This window comes from Phoxinus phoxinus (assembly GCF_949152265.1).
Source record: "Phoxinus phoxinus genome assembly, chromosome: 18".
NCBI lineage: Eukaryota > Metazoa > Chordata > Actinopteri > Cypriniformes > Leuciscidae > Phoxinus > Phoxinus phoxinus.
The window spans coordinates 10,205,337-10,217,688 of NC_136893.1; the positions used below are offsets into that span (position 1 = coordinate 10,205,337).

The window sequence follows — 12,352 nt, forward strand, 5'->3', positions numbered from 1 at the left end:
TCAGCTCTGCCCTCTGTCCAACACCTCTGCCTCTCTCCTAGTGACTTAACTCACTCTGCTGGTCGCTAGGCAACTACTGTCCCAGAGGGCGAGGGTTTATGTGTGAAGGCATCTGGGGGTGTCTCCTGAGCGCCGGCACCCAGCTGGAGTGGTCAGTTTGCTCTTGGCCTTCTCAGTGCTGGACTTAATATTGCAGCATTCTGATTTTGTACCTCGTGTTGTTGAAAAATGTTTTATTTAACTGCATTTTTGTCCAGAATTTCAACCACTAGGCCATTTCCATATTACACCGAGGCTAGTGCCACAGCATCTTAAGGCTATAAATGCTATCTTCTTTTTTCTGCTGTCCCTGATCCTATCAGCTTTTCTGTGATTTAATCAGGAGCCAGAAGTCCTGGCACTCAAGGAACTGTTTGCCATACAGAGCCTTCTCCCCAAAATATAAATCATTGATGGCCTCAGCATTATTTGCACATTATGATTCTGGTATACAAGGTTGAGACTCTGGCTTAGGCTCACGTTTAGCATTATAATCAAAACTCAGGCTTCCCTGCTTAAACAAAAGCAGCTTAGACCAGCATGAATTTCCAATCTTGCACTGTAGAAAAATACTGATATATATTAAATATATATATATTACTTATAGTAATATATAGTTGTCTTATTTTTCAGTAAAAACATCTGAACACCTTTAAAACAAGGTCAATTTAGTTTTAAAATATTTTCATTAGATAAAGTAATATAGCGGAGTTAAAGGAACAGTTCAGAATGTAAATTCTGTCATCAGTTACTCTGCCTTATGTCATTAGACATTAATTAATCTTTGGAACACAAATTAAGATATGTTTAGGTTTCTGTCCCTCCTTTGAAAGTCTAGGTAACCAAAACTTAAAACAGCGAAAAAGATCAAAAGCTAAAAGCTAAAATATCTTAATTTGTGTTTAAAGATTAACCAAAGTTTAAGGGTTTAAAACAACACGAGGGTATCAAATAATGTCAGAATTTTCATATTTGCATATACTGGTATTCCCTTTAATACTTGTTTTCAGAGAATTTGAATTTGTGTATTCATCTAAATATACCTAGAATATTTAGTATCTATAAGTAAATTTGTCTTATTTAATATCTACTGAAACAAGAACATAAATATTGATCTAGAAAATATTTTTTTGTCTTTGTAATTTATGCTAGTTAATGCTAGTAAGAACTAGATTGCTATCAAGGCCAGCATGGCTATAAAATAAAACAAAGAATAAGGTGGTCAACCAGCTTCACGAAAAAGATCATGCTGAAGCTTCAAGATGAGAAGCCTGGTAGGGACACCATCATCTAAAACCCAACAAGCTGGTTAACCGGCAGGGTTAGACTGAGTGCAAGGGCTGGCTGTCTTTGCTGTGTTCTTCACTGACACTTGCACTTCCTGTGAGAGACTTTGGGCATTAGGACCACAGTCACCAAGCTCCACTGAGCCCATCACAACAGACTGATGGTTCCCAGACGGCCTGCTCCCGGTCTGCTCAGGGCACACACTCACAGAGCTAATGGAGAGCTGCCAGATGAATAACTGAAACACTAGTGGCAGCGAAGGTGGAATCTGTACTTGTACAGTAACTCCTACATTTTGTCCTCTGTGCTCTGTGCAAAGTCCAATTGATCTGCTATGAACATGTACTCCAAAGAGAGCGGTGAATACAGAATATTTTTGTTTTTTTGTAGAACTACATGTTGACACCTGGGCAAACACATAACCGCACGCTCCATGGACACACTCTTGTGAGCTGAGTAGTTCTGCCCCTGGAAGCTAAGTTATTTAAAGCTGGCTCTTGACTTCATCTGAGTCATTATGGGCTTCTGAATTAAACATCACAGGCCTCAGCCTCTGGCTCCTGCAGAAGCGCTCTGCCGTGCTTTGCACCGGCTCCGTCCTCTTCCTCAAAAAGTTACATTCGCTAACACCACTCCACGCGCTTTTCTCTCTCATGTCTGTCGAGTGGTGCCGAGCCGAGACCTAACGAGAGAGAATGGCACATCAGAGTCCTTGAGAAGTGGAGGATGATGTGTACCGGCCGAGGACGTTTCACACGCTCGAGCATAAAGTGCGGAGTTGTCAAATAGCCATGCTGCGTTCCTCACCCATTTCCTACTGTGCATCCCATGGGGCTGGGGTTTACATGCACCTCCTGTGGGGCCTGCAGCTTTCTGCATGAAATGTGTATGTGTGTGTATGTGGGCGCCAGATGAGCTGGCCATTGCACAGCAGTAGTCTGAGACTGCATAAGAGACACACAGAGTGTGATGGGTGCTTAATCAATATTGGAATGTGTGAATTTAACAAAATTCATGATTTTTTGTATTGATGTTGCTGTATATAAGTTACTACTTAACATCAGAAGGTCAGCTAAACATGTTAGAATGGCGTTTCTTCAACTTTCGGCACTTTTATTTCAAACAGATTTCAACTTTTTTTTGTTCCGCCTTACAGTACATTGACATTTATTCATTTAACAGACTCTTTTATCCAACTTTATACAAAATAATACATTAAAATCAATACAAATTAATAAATAAAATCATATATATTTTATTAATTGTATTCATTTCCTAAATCTTAAACTTATTATGTTATTAGTAAAATAATAATATAGTGATTTATATCTATTTTTTAAATCCCTCAGTTCAGTTGTGGCATGATATAGACTTTTGTTGTTGCGAGTGACACCTCCATTGGTTTCCATAAATATGTAAGACAGAACAGCTCAGTTTTATTGCCGATGAGAAATAATCATCACTGGTAAACTTTCTCAATTCACTTGCTGTTGGCAGGTGTGGTCAATTTTGAACCCTATATGAAACTTCCCATATGAGACTAGTGTTGTTTTCTGTAATTGGCTCCGCTACAGGAAAAACGAGCCAAGCTAAACCAGTGGCAGATGCAGAAAGTGGATGATAGGTGGGCCTCAAAAAGTGTGTGGGCCGGATTAATTCATTTTACCCCATGTTTTTCATGTGGCTTTAAATTTTGAAGAAAATAAATTGATGGACTGGTCCCTGCGTGGCACTATACTAACGCCCATGACTTAAAGGTAGTTTGTAAGATTAAACAGGTCATGAACAGGTCGAAGCGAACAGGGCATTGCATTGCAACGCGCTACAATGAACGCTTCAATACAACATCATCATGCAACTCGTTCAGAAATACAAATGTTTCAGTTTATAAAGTTTAATTTGATGTGTCCCGTGTGAACAGCCTCAAATAGTTGTGGTGCATCATATCAAAAAATGCCCCTGGTGCAGATATGTTGGATGGATTTTTGTTGCCTACTTTAATTGTTTACGCATGACACATAGCAACTCAGCTAAAAGTATTCCTCATATGTTGGACCTTTTATTGGCTATTGTATTCTAATATAGTCTACTTCTACCATGCCTTCTCAAGCCCCCATACGAGCTGTGTTTGTGATGTTTGAGTTGGGAGAGGCGCGGAAGGGCCGTTTGCAAGATTGCTTTATTTTTTAAATTTGTGCTACTACAGTAGTGTCACAGAAACTACGGCTCTAATTGGACAGTGGGATCAAGTGTGAGCGGCCGCCACGTGAAAAAAATGAAAACAAAAACAAAGCAGGAGAGAGAGATCCAAGCCGAGTCCTGATAACAACCATATCAGGAAGAGAAATCACACTGTCTGAGTCCTGTATCGACAACCTCCCGTTCCTAATACAGAACGTGGCTTATGTACATTTCAGAAAAGCCCTTGCTCACAAATATTAAATGCAAATATTGCCGTAATTCTAATTATCTGTTAGTTCTCTTTCAAAAGACAAAAGTGTCAAGTTGTTACAGCATCCTGTCATCTTTGTCAGTGTTATCTTTTGTGTTTCTTTTTTTAAATGTGTCATAGATAGCGGTTTAGCCATTTTTGTAATAACATAAAAAGGTTGCTGCTAGTTGGAATCCAGATATTGGCGCGAAGAAGAACATAACATGATCTGCCGCGACGTAACTGAAGAGACGAATTAGCATATTCTTATTAACATTAGGATCGAGTTATAATGCAGACAAAAATCACATAAAAAAAAATAGGCCTAGGCCCACCCGTAGATCCCCCCAGTGCTAAACAGGTTGCACTGGCAGGAAGTGACATCATAGCTTTCATAACTGGGTGCAAAGTAACTGACTTTTACCAACTTGCACTTTAAAATGTTCTGCATATACAGGCTCATAAACATTAAAGGGTTCACACAAGGGTCTTCTTCTGTACTAGACACAAGCTGTAGGGTGTTTGCTGCACACCATCGGCTTTGACGTGCCGTATACACCCACACACGCGCGCTTGTGTACAAACACACGCACACACAAACACACCAGTCAGTAATGGGAAATAAAACTATGAAGAAAGGGGGATGTTTTGTTCCCTGCGCAGCACTGAGTCAATTGACCTTGAAATGAACAGCAGCACTGGGGGACAGCGAGGTATGGATACATTTAAGAGCTGGGTGTGGGTGCCAGGGGCCAGCCTACTGCCTAATGACGGACACACTGCTTCATCCATCACCATGCCACAGCCAGGGCACCCGCTAGGGCAAGGCTTTAATCACCTCTCTCACTCATAAACACACACACTTCTTTCACTCATCATGACGGTGGACTCTTGTATTTGCACTCTTAAAGGGGCAGTTCACCTAATAATCAAAATTCTGTCATTATTTATTCACCTTCATGTCATTCCAAAACTGTATTCATTTCTTTCTTCTGAAAGAAGGTGTCTGTGTTTTTTTTAATCATACAGTGAAAATCATTGGGGTCCAGTGTTGTATTGACTTTCTTCATATGAACAATTTTTGTTTTGTTTCAAAAGAGTCATACAGGTTTAAAGCTGCCATTGTATCATTTTTCATTATGCTTAATCAAAATTGTTTGATAAACCAAGAGCTTAAAGATCAACTTTAGAGCACAGAATACTTTATTATACTTTAAAACCTTTTTCCAATATAAAAAAAACATTTTGTGCAATGTAAATGTCCATGAATCTTGATGGTTCTTCGTGGAACCATCAATGTCAATAAAGAACCTTTATTTTTAAGAGTGAAAATAACACTGGTGACTTTCTTTCTTCTACTTAAAGCAGCACCTAAAATGCATTTAGACACCTGGATTGGTTATTATATGTGCCCACACTGGATCACACACTCACATTAGCATATTGTGCTTTCACACACTCTAAATGCTAAACTTCACCCACATCCTCACACTCTCAACCATTTCCATTTTACCCTAATGAAATCAGCTACAACCTGTTTGATGCTCCATTCTCTTGAAGGTCGCTGTCGCTTTTTTCATAGAGAAAACTCTTGATGCTTCATTATGACACTGAGCTCTACATCATGTCTAGAGTACATTGTCTTCCTCCAGAACTGAGCCCAGCGGTACTCTGAGAGCACAGCCCTTCTATCAAGTTAAAAATAGTGAGACAGAGAGACAAAAAAGTTAAATATTTGTTGCGGCATATCAGAAGTGCTGTGATTTATGTAACATGGGTTAGTGAAATGGGTCTGCTTGTACACCCAGTGGGTATGTTCCTCACCACGCTCACAAGAAATGAGTCAGAGGATCTGTCTCTCCCATGCTTTTTTCCCACAATCCTCTAGGGGTTTCCTGTCAGCCGAGTGCAGCGCTTGGCCGTGTCTTTTTGTGCCGCGGCTTTGAACTCCTCTCTGACGTTTTTCTTCTCAGAGCTACAGAAGCACTGGTTCTTTCTTGGACTCGTTTGTGTGCTTTTTAGCTTAATTAAGATATTTAACCTTGATGAGGTTCTTGTTGTTCTTGTGCCAAGACTTTCTCTTTTAGCTTTTAAGTTTTTAGCATTTGTGATGTTTATGTTGTGCCATACTTTCCCGAACGCTCTTCCTGTCTGTTGTTGTTCAAACAATTAGCCCTGGCACCAGATTCACACCAATGATTGAGATTAAGAGCGTGTTATGCCAGGCAGGAAATTGGTATGCGGCTCTCAAATAAAATATGGGACCTCAATAAAATCAAGCGTCATAGCTTCTCTAGTGTCTCAAAACCAAATATCATGATGGATGTTCCAGGACACTAAACTGTGCTTGACGTTAGTCCGGTCATTCCTGCGGTATCTTTTGAACACTGTCATTTTTAAAAGATTAATATGCATGGGTTACAATTTAAGAAAGTATTTCTATAAAAATGTAAATCAGACTTGCAAAATTATGTTACAGTATATATATATATGGATGGATGGATGGATGAATGGATGGATGGATGGATGGATGGATGGATGGATGGATGGATGGATGGATGGATGGATGGATGGATGGATGGATGGATGGATGGATGGATAGATAGATATTCATACATATTTTGTTGGGACACAACATTTTTTTATTTCATAACAGGAGTGACTCATTCACATGACCAGAAGCAGCAATCAACTGCAACAAAACAAATAATGTTCTCATGTGTCCAGATTTGAACCAGCGCCAGCTAAATATGAAGCCCAAACCGCCTGCTTTCAAACAAGTCCAACTCAAAGACAATCTTATACACAAGCGCTTATCTGCCAGAACACTCCGTCCCACCCCCACACTGCAATAAATCATCCGTAATATGCAGATACCTATTTGAAACCATGTCCTTCTTCCCAGCCCTTCAGGTTGGAGTTGATGCTGGTTGGAGGCAGGCCTGAGCAGCAGTAATGACCCTGAAGCTATTACTAGTGGATATTTATAGCACTTGAGGCCGGCTATGGGGCAGCACTCATGACCACATTGGCTTCATCCATGTGGGCGTCCAGCTACTAGTTGCCAGGTTACCACGGTGCTTCCAGGTAGCTGTGTGTTCCCCAGACACACACACACACACATAAAAACAGAGAAACACCTTTAGAATTGAGATCTGCTCTCTTTCTGTGAGCTTAAAGCAAAAAAAAAAAAAAAAAAAAAACGCTTTAATTGCTTTTCTTGCTTACCAATGAAAAGACTAGAGTAAGAAAACAATTTCTGTGAATTCAAGCACAGAATGCTTCCTAATGAAGTTTTTTTTACCTTCATTTAGCGTTTAATGCTCTTAAACAGTGAAGTCAAGGGATAAGTATAGGTTCTATAGACCGGCAGTACAAGATCTACACGCCTCTGCACTCCGGGGATGAGCCTAGCGTAAAGGTGCTGAGCTCAAATGAATGCCTTTAATAATGAAAAATGCCGTTTGCGCAATACCACAAGCCCTGCACACGCTGCAACTCTATCCAAACTTTGGCCCCCTTCTCCCACATCAACAAACCTGGAAGCAAGCCCTGGTCCTCCATGGAAATGTACCACAAACATGGCCTAAAGATTACATTGCACAATTAATCAATACCTTTATGAGATCGCATTTTCTCCACCAAATAGTATCCAGGCTGAAAGTTTCCTCCTCGGTCTCTTTCTTTTGCTTGTTGGACGAAAACTTGCGTTATTAAAAGAGAGCAGCCAGCAGGAAATTAAATTAAATTAAGTTTGCATCCTGATAGATTTATAAGACACTGCACATTTTCATTGTGTTGTTGTGCCATCGGAAAGAGAGAGAGGGTCTAGAGGGGGTGCGAGCGTGATTGTGTGGGTGCGTAAAAGCTCTCTGAAGAGACAGAGCGAGAAAGGAGTGAGCCGTAGATGTCATACGCTTCTGGCTCACTCTTGAATTTACGACCGAAGCACAGCTTCACAGATTACTTATATTTGGATGGGTTGTAAGTCTGCCAAATGTGCATTGTAAAACAGGGACAAATGTATCGGCGTAGGAGGGACCGAAAAAGAGGAAAGTGTATGTGTGTGTGCGGTTGTCATGGCTTCTGTTGGTATATACTGTGTGTGGGTTTTTGTTTTTTTGAGAGGTTGAGTATGTAAACCTATGTAAACTCTCAGTAGGCTAGCTATATAGGTTTATACTTCTACTGTATGTTTATATGTTTATGTAAATGTTTGTTTATGCCTGTATAATGTTTATATGTAGCACTGTGTGCATGTGCGTGTGTTTCTTTATACTTACTGTATCTTATTTTTTTGGTTTTGGGGTCAAATAAAACCTGGACTTTTTGACAATTTAGTCCATTTGACACCCATGTATGCATGAGAATGTGTTTATGTTTGACTAATGGCATGAGTCTGGGTTTTACTTACTCCTCTCATGCTGGTTAAGGATCGAGGGCATGGCCTGGTGATTACCACAGCTGCTTGTCCCATATGCGGGTGTAGCGCTGGTGTCTGCTCCCACAAGCTCACGGCTACAGTGGCAGGACCCATGCCTGAGCGTCCTTAGTTCGCCCTCTCCAACCGTGCCCCGGTCCAGCACACTCCCTTCATCCACTTGAAAGAGAATAGTACACCAGAACTTACTCTTAAAATCCTCTCATGAAGACAGATTTCCTATGGATTTAAATTTTAAATCAAATCTTTTCCTTTTAATCCATCAAAGGTGCTGTTCAAACACCTTGACACATTCCCTTTGAATATCAAGTGTGCTGGTTGAAGAGTTCAATCAAAAGTTCTCGCTGTGAATTACAGGGCTGTTTGATTTTGAGCGCTCTGAATTTAGCTTTTGATTTGTTCTGCCGCCCTTTCTCGTCCTGCAGATTTTGTGGTCACTGTTCAAGGCTTGTTAGTCCCACGCAGAGATTGTCAATGTTCTGTCTAATTGTGATTTGCAGTCCATTCAGTTGTAGTCGGGGAACTGTTTGAGAGAGGAAATGTCAACTCTGAACCTGGTCAACAGCACTGTAATAGAGGGGTTCAGAGATGTCTAGTATGAGGAGAGTTGTGTGTGAAACTAAAGCTTAAGTGACTAAACAGGCAGCATTTTAGTATAAAGGCGCCTTCAGAATCTGGTTTCAGACCAGGCTTCCAAGGCACCATACTTTCTTGGCTCATCTGTTCATTACCTATCCCTCTGAAATTGTTTGTTCTGGGTGTCATTCCAAAATTGAGAAGATATATTTTTCATAAGAAATTCAAATTTCATAAGAAAAGAAGGCCATTAAGAGACCTTTATTTATAACTACTTTCAAACGCTCTGTCCGACTTTCGAGCTAGTGGGATACCATAGCCAGCGAAGTGTGCATCTCTTCTGACCAGGTTAATGCATCTTAGTAGTTAGTTAAGGCAGGATGTTCCGCAAACATTGTGGCAGAAATGATAAAGATACCCTTTATACTGCCTGCTAAGCTTTCGGACACAGCCGTGATCAGGTGTGGTTACCATGGTGCTTTCTGTAAAAGTGCCAGCGGCTGTATGAATGTCTTTCTCTGTGTGTATTACCCCATTGAGCATGCAGCATGCATAGATTTTGCACATGTGCTTCAAAATGTAATGCTGAAGGCGGGAGGCAGCACAGAGCCGCAGCCCCCAATTCACTCAGCACGTAATGCTCATAAAACTAATAAAAATGCTAATGAAAGGGACAGTTTTCTTCACTGTTTCAGTGGACGGATTCGGTTTGTGTATGCGTTATGTTTCTGCGTTTCACGTGACATTCAGATGTTGGTGTTCTGGAACGAGTGGGATTTTGTTGAGAGTGTGTGTGTGTGTGTAATCTCTGTGGTGACGGGGGACCGCTTGTTCTGTGACTGTTTACAGCTCTTTGTAATCAACGCTATTTATGATTACAAACGGAATTGATGTTGTTCATACTTGCTAGATATGCTTTAAACAACCGTATTATTCATAAGCTGCCAAAGGGTATCCAGCGAACACTTACTGACCTGAATTTGTTATATATATATAAAATAAGCCCACACTTTTGAGTTGACGACCACAATGGTACAAAAAACAGGTGCTTTGTAAGCCTCTCACAACTCAGTTCTGTTCCTGGTTTTATCCTCTCTCTGAATAACTTTGGCACTACATACCATCAGTAAACATTTGCACCACTTTTGCGCACAAACAGTTTTATTCACTAACCACTCTTGGCTTAACCAGGCGCCACTGTGTGTATTCAAATTAAACCGTTGTCATTCTTTTCAGTACAAACACGCCTCCTTTCTATGTAAATTAGGCTTATTATAGATTACACCTTATTCACAAGACTCAGCGCTATTTGCCTGTGCAATTAATGTTGCGCTAGAAAGCAGAGTCTAAGCTATTTTATTCAGAAGAGGCAATGTGTGTTTTTTTACAATCATGACAACCGTAATTCTTCAAATGATGGAGAAGAACGGGCAGAAAATGACATCTTTCACTTATTCTCCATTTCCATCACTCCATAAATGTGGTCAAGTGTGCTGCCAAATATACTAGCTAGTGTGCTAAACACACAATAATTAACATGACCCTTAAAGGCTCAAACAAACGATTTTTGGCCCCATTTTTGGGATTTTTTTTAATATTTACTAAAAAATATAATTTATCATTTTAATTAAATGTTTAAATGATCTTTTCATTAAAAAGGTAAAATGTATTAAATTTTCCTTAAGAACACTTGCGACAAGCTTGAAATTATGCTGTGAATATAATTAAATGTGACCCTGTATCACAAAACGAGTCACAAGTCGCACGGGTATATTTGTGGCAATAGCCAATAATACATTGTATGGGTCAAAATTATCTATTTTTATGTTATGCCAAAAATCGTTAGGATATTAAGTAAAGATCGTGTTCCATGAAGATGTTTTGTAAATTTCCTACCGTAAATATATAAAACATTTATATTTGTGAGTCAATGCAGCATAATCGCGAACATAAATGGACAACTTTAAAGGAGATTTTCTCAATGTTCCGATTTTTTTGGACTCTCAGATTTTCAAATAGTTGTATCTCCTATCCTAACAAACCATACATCATTGGAAAGCTTATTTATTCAGCTTTCAGATGGTCAATAAATCTCAATTTCCAAAAATTGACCCATGTGACTGGTTTTGTGGTCCAGGGTCACAAATGAAACCATTACTATGAAACCTTTCCACTCACCAGACTACATCTTCTTTTTTCTTTTCCTCTTTCTCTCTCTTTTCCCCAGAACCCAGACATTGTGCTGGTCCACTACCTGAATGTGCCAGCTATCGAGGATTGTGGGAAGCCATGTGGGCCCATCTTGTGCTCCATCAATACAGACAAGAAAGAATGGGCCAAATGGACGAAGGAGGAACTCATTGGCCAACTGAAACCCATGTGTGAGTGTCCAATCACATTCTGTCAACTGAATGCATAACCTGTCTTTTCTCGTGCACGTTTTAAGTGGAAAATACGCTGCAAACAATGTCTGTAGGATTTGTTAATGTTTTTGAAAAGAGTCTCTTAATAATGCTCTCATAGGCTGCATGAATTTGACAAAATAAAGTTAAAAACTGTTATATTGTGAAATATTATTGCAATTTAAAATAAGCGTTATTTATTTTGATGTATTTTGAAATGTAACTTATTCCTGTGAGGGCAAAGCTGAATTTTCATCCGAGAGAGATTTAAAATCTTACTGACCCCATACTTTTTAGTGTGTGTGTGTGTGTGTGTGTGTGTGTGTGTGTGTGTGTGTGTGTGTGTGTGTGTGTGTGTGTGTGTGTGTGTGTGTGTGTGTGTGTGTGTGTGTGTGTGTGTGTGTGTGTGTGTGTGTGTGTGTGTGTGTGTGTGTGTGTGTGTGTGTGTGTGTGTGTGTGTGAGATATTTATATATACTGTATACATATATATTTATTTACAAAAATATTAAGTAATTTGTAAGAAGTAAAATAATACATTTATTGAGGTTTACACTTAAATTAAGTAAGGGGGCGGGGGTGCACTCCATAGTAATTTAATTACACATTTTTAATGTGTTACGTATCTTGATTACAGATTGCAAGATGGTTCACACTGCCACAACAAACACCAAAAGGATTACAACACTGTAAACAAATTCTAACCTCCCCAACTCAACATTTTCTAGTGACTAATCACATCTACATTTTATCAATAAACAGAATTTCACTTGGGCCAATTGAAAAATTTAGATGTGATCAGTCACTAGAAAATTTGAGTTGGGGAGATTAAATTTTTTTATAGTGAATACTGATCCAGCAAAAGCCAACAGTTGTTGGTGCTGGTTAGGGCAGTGTGAACTAGCCTGTAGATGTTTAGACAATGATACATGACGTTGTCTTCTATAATTTCTGCATGATTAATGCAAGACCTGTGCTGTTTTAGTTATGTGATATTTCATGAGAAGTTAGTTTTTTCCCAGCTCAGCCTGATCTAGCGTATCTGGCCTGTCTTAGTTCATATGTAGCAGGACAAATCTCCATGTGGAACCCTTGACATGATTATTATCTCACCGCCTGTACATGCCCACTCTGAGGCGCCCGGGTGTCCCAGGGTCAGTTGACCAAAGGAAACCTG

At 39.7% G+C, this 12,352-nt stretch overlaps 1 protein-coding gene across 3 annotated transcripts in view; it reads left to right on the top strand.

Moving 5' to 3' along the window:
- Window positions 1-12,352, top strand: part of camta1a (calmodulin binding transcription activator 1a) — a 364,067-nt gene that overhangs the window by 312,047 nt on the left and 39,668 nt on the right. For all 3 annotated transcript variants that reach the window (XM_079588277.1, XM_079588278.1, XM_079588279.1), the window contains exon 6: window positions 11,002-11,155. In XM_079588277.1, coding sequence (XP_079444403.1) covers window positions 11,002-11,155 — 154 coding nt within the window. The remainder of the gene's footprint in view (window positions 1-11,001; window positions 11,156-12,352) is intronic.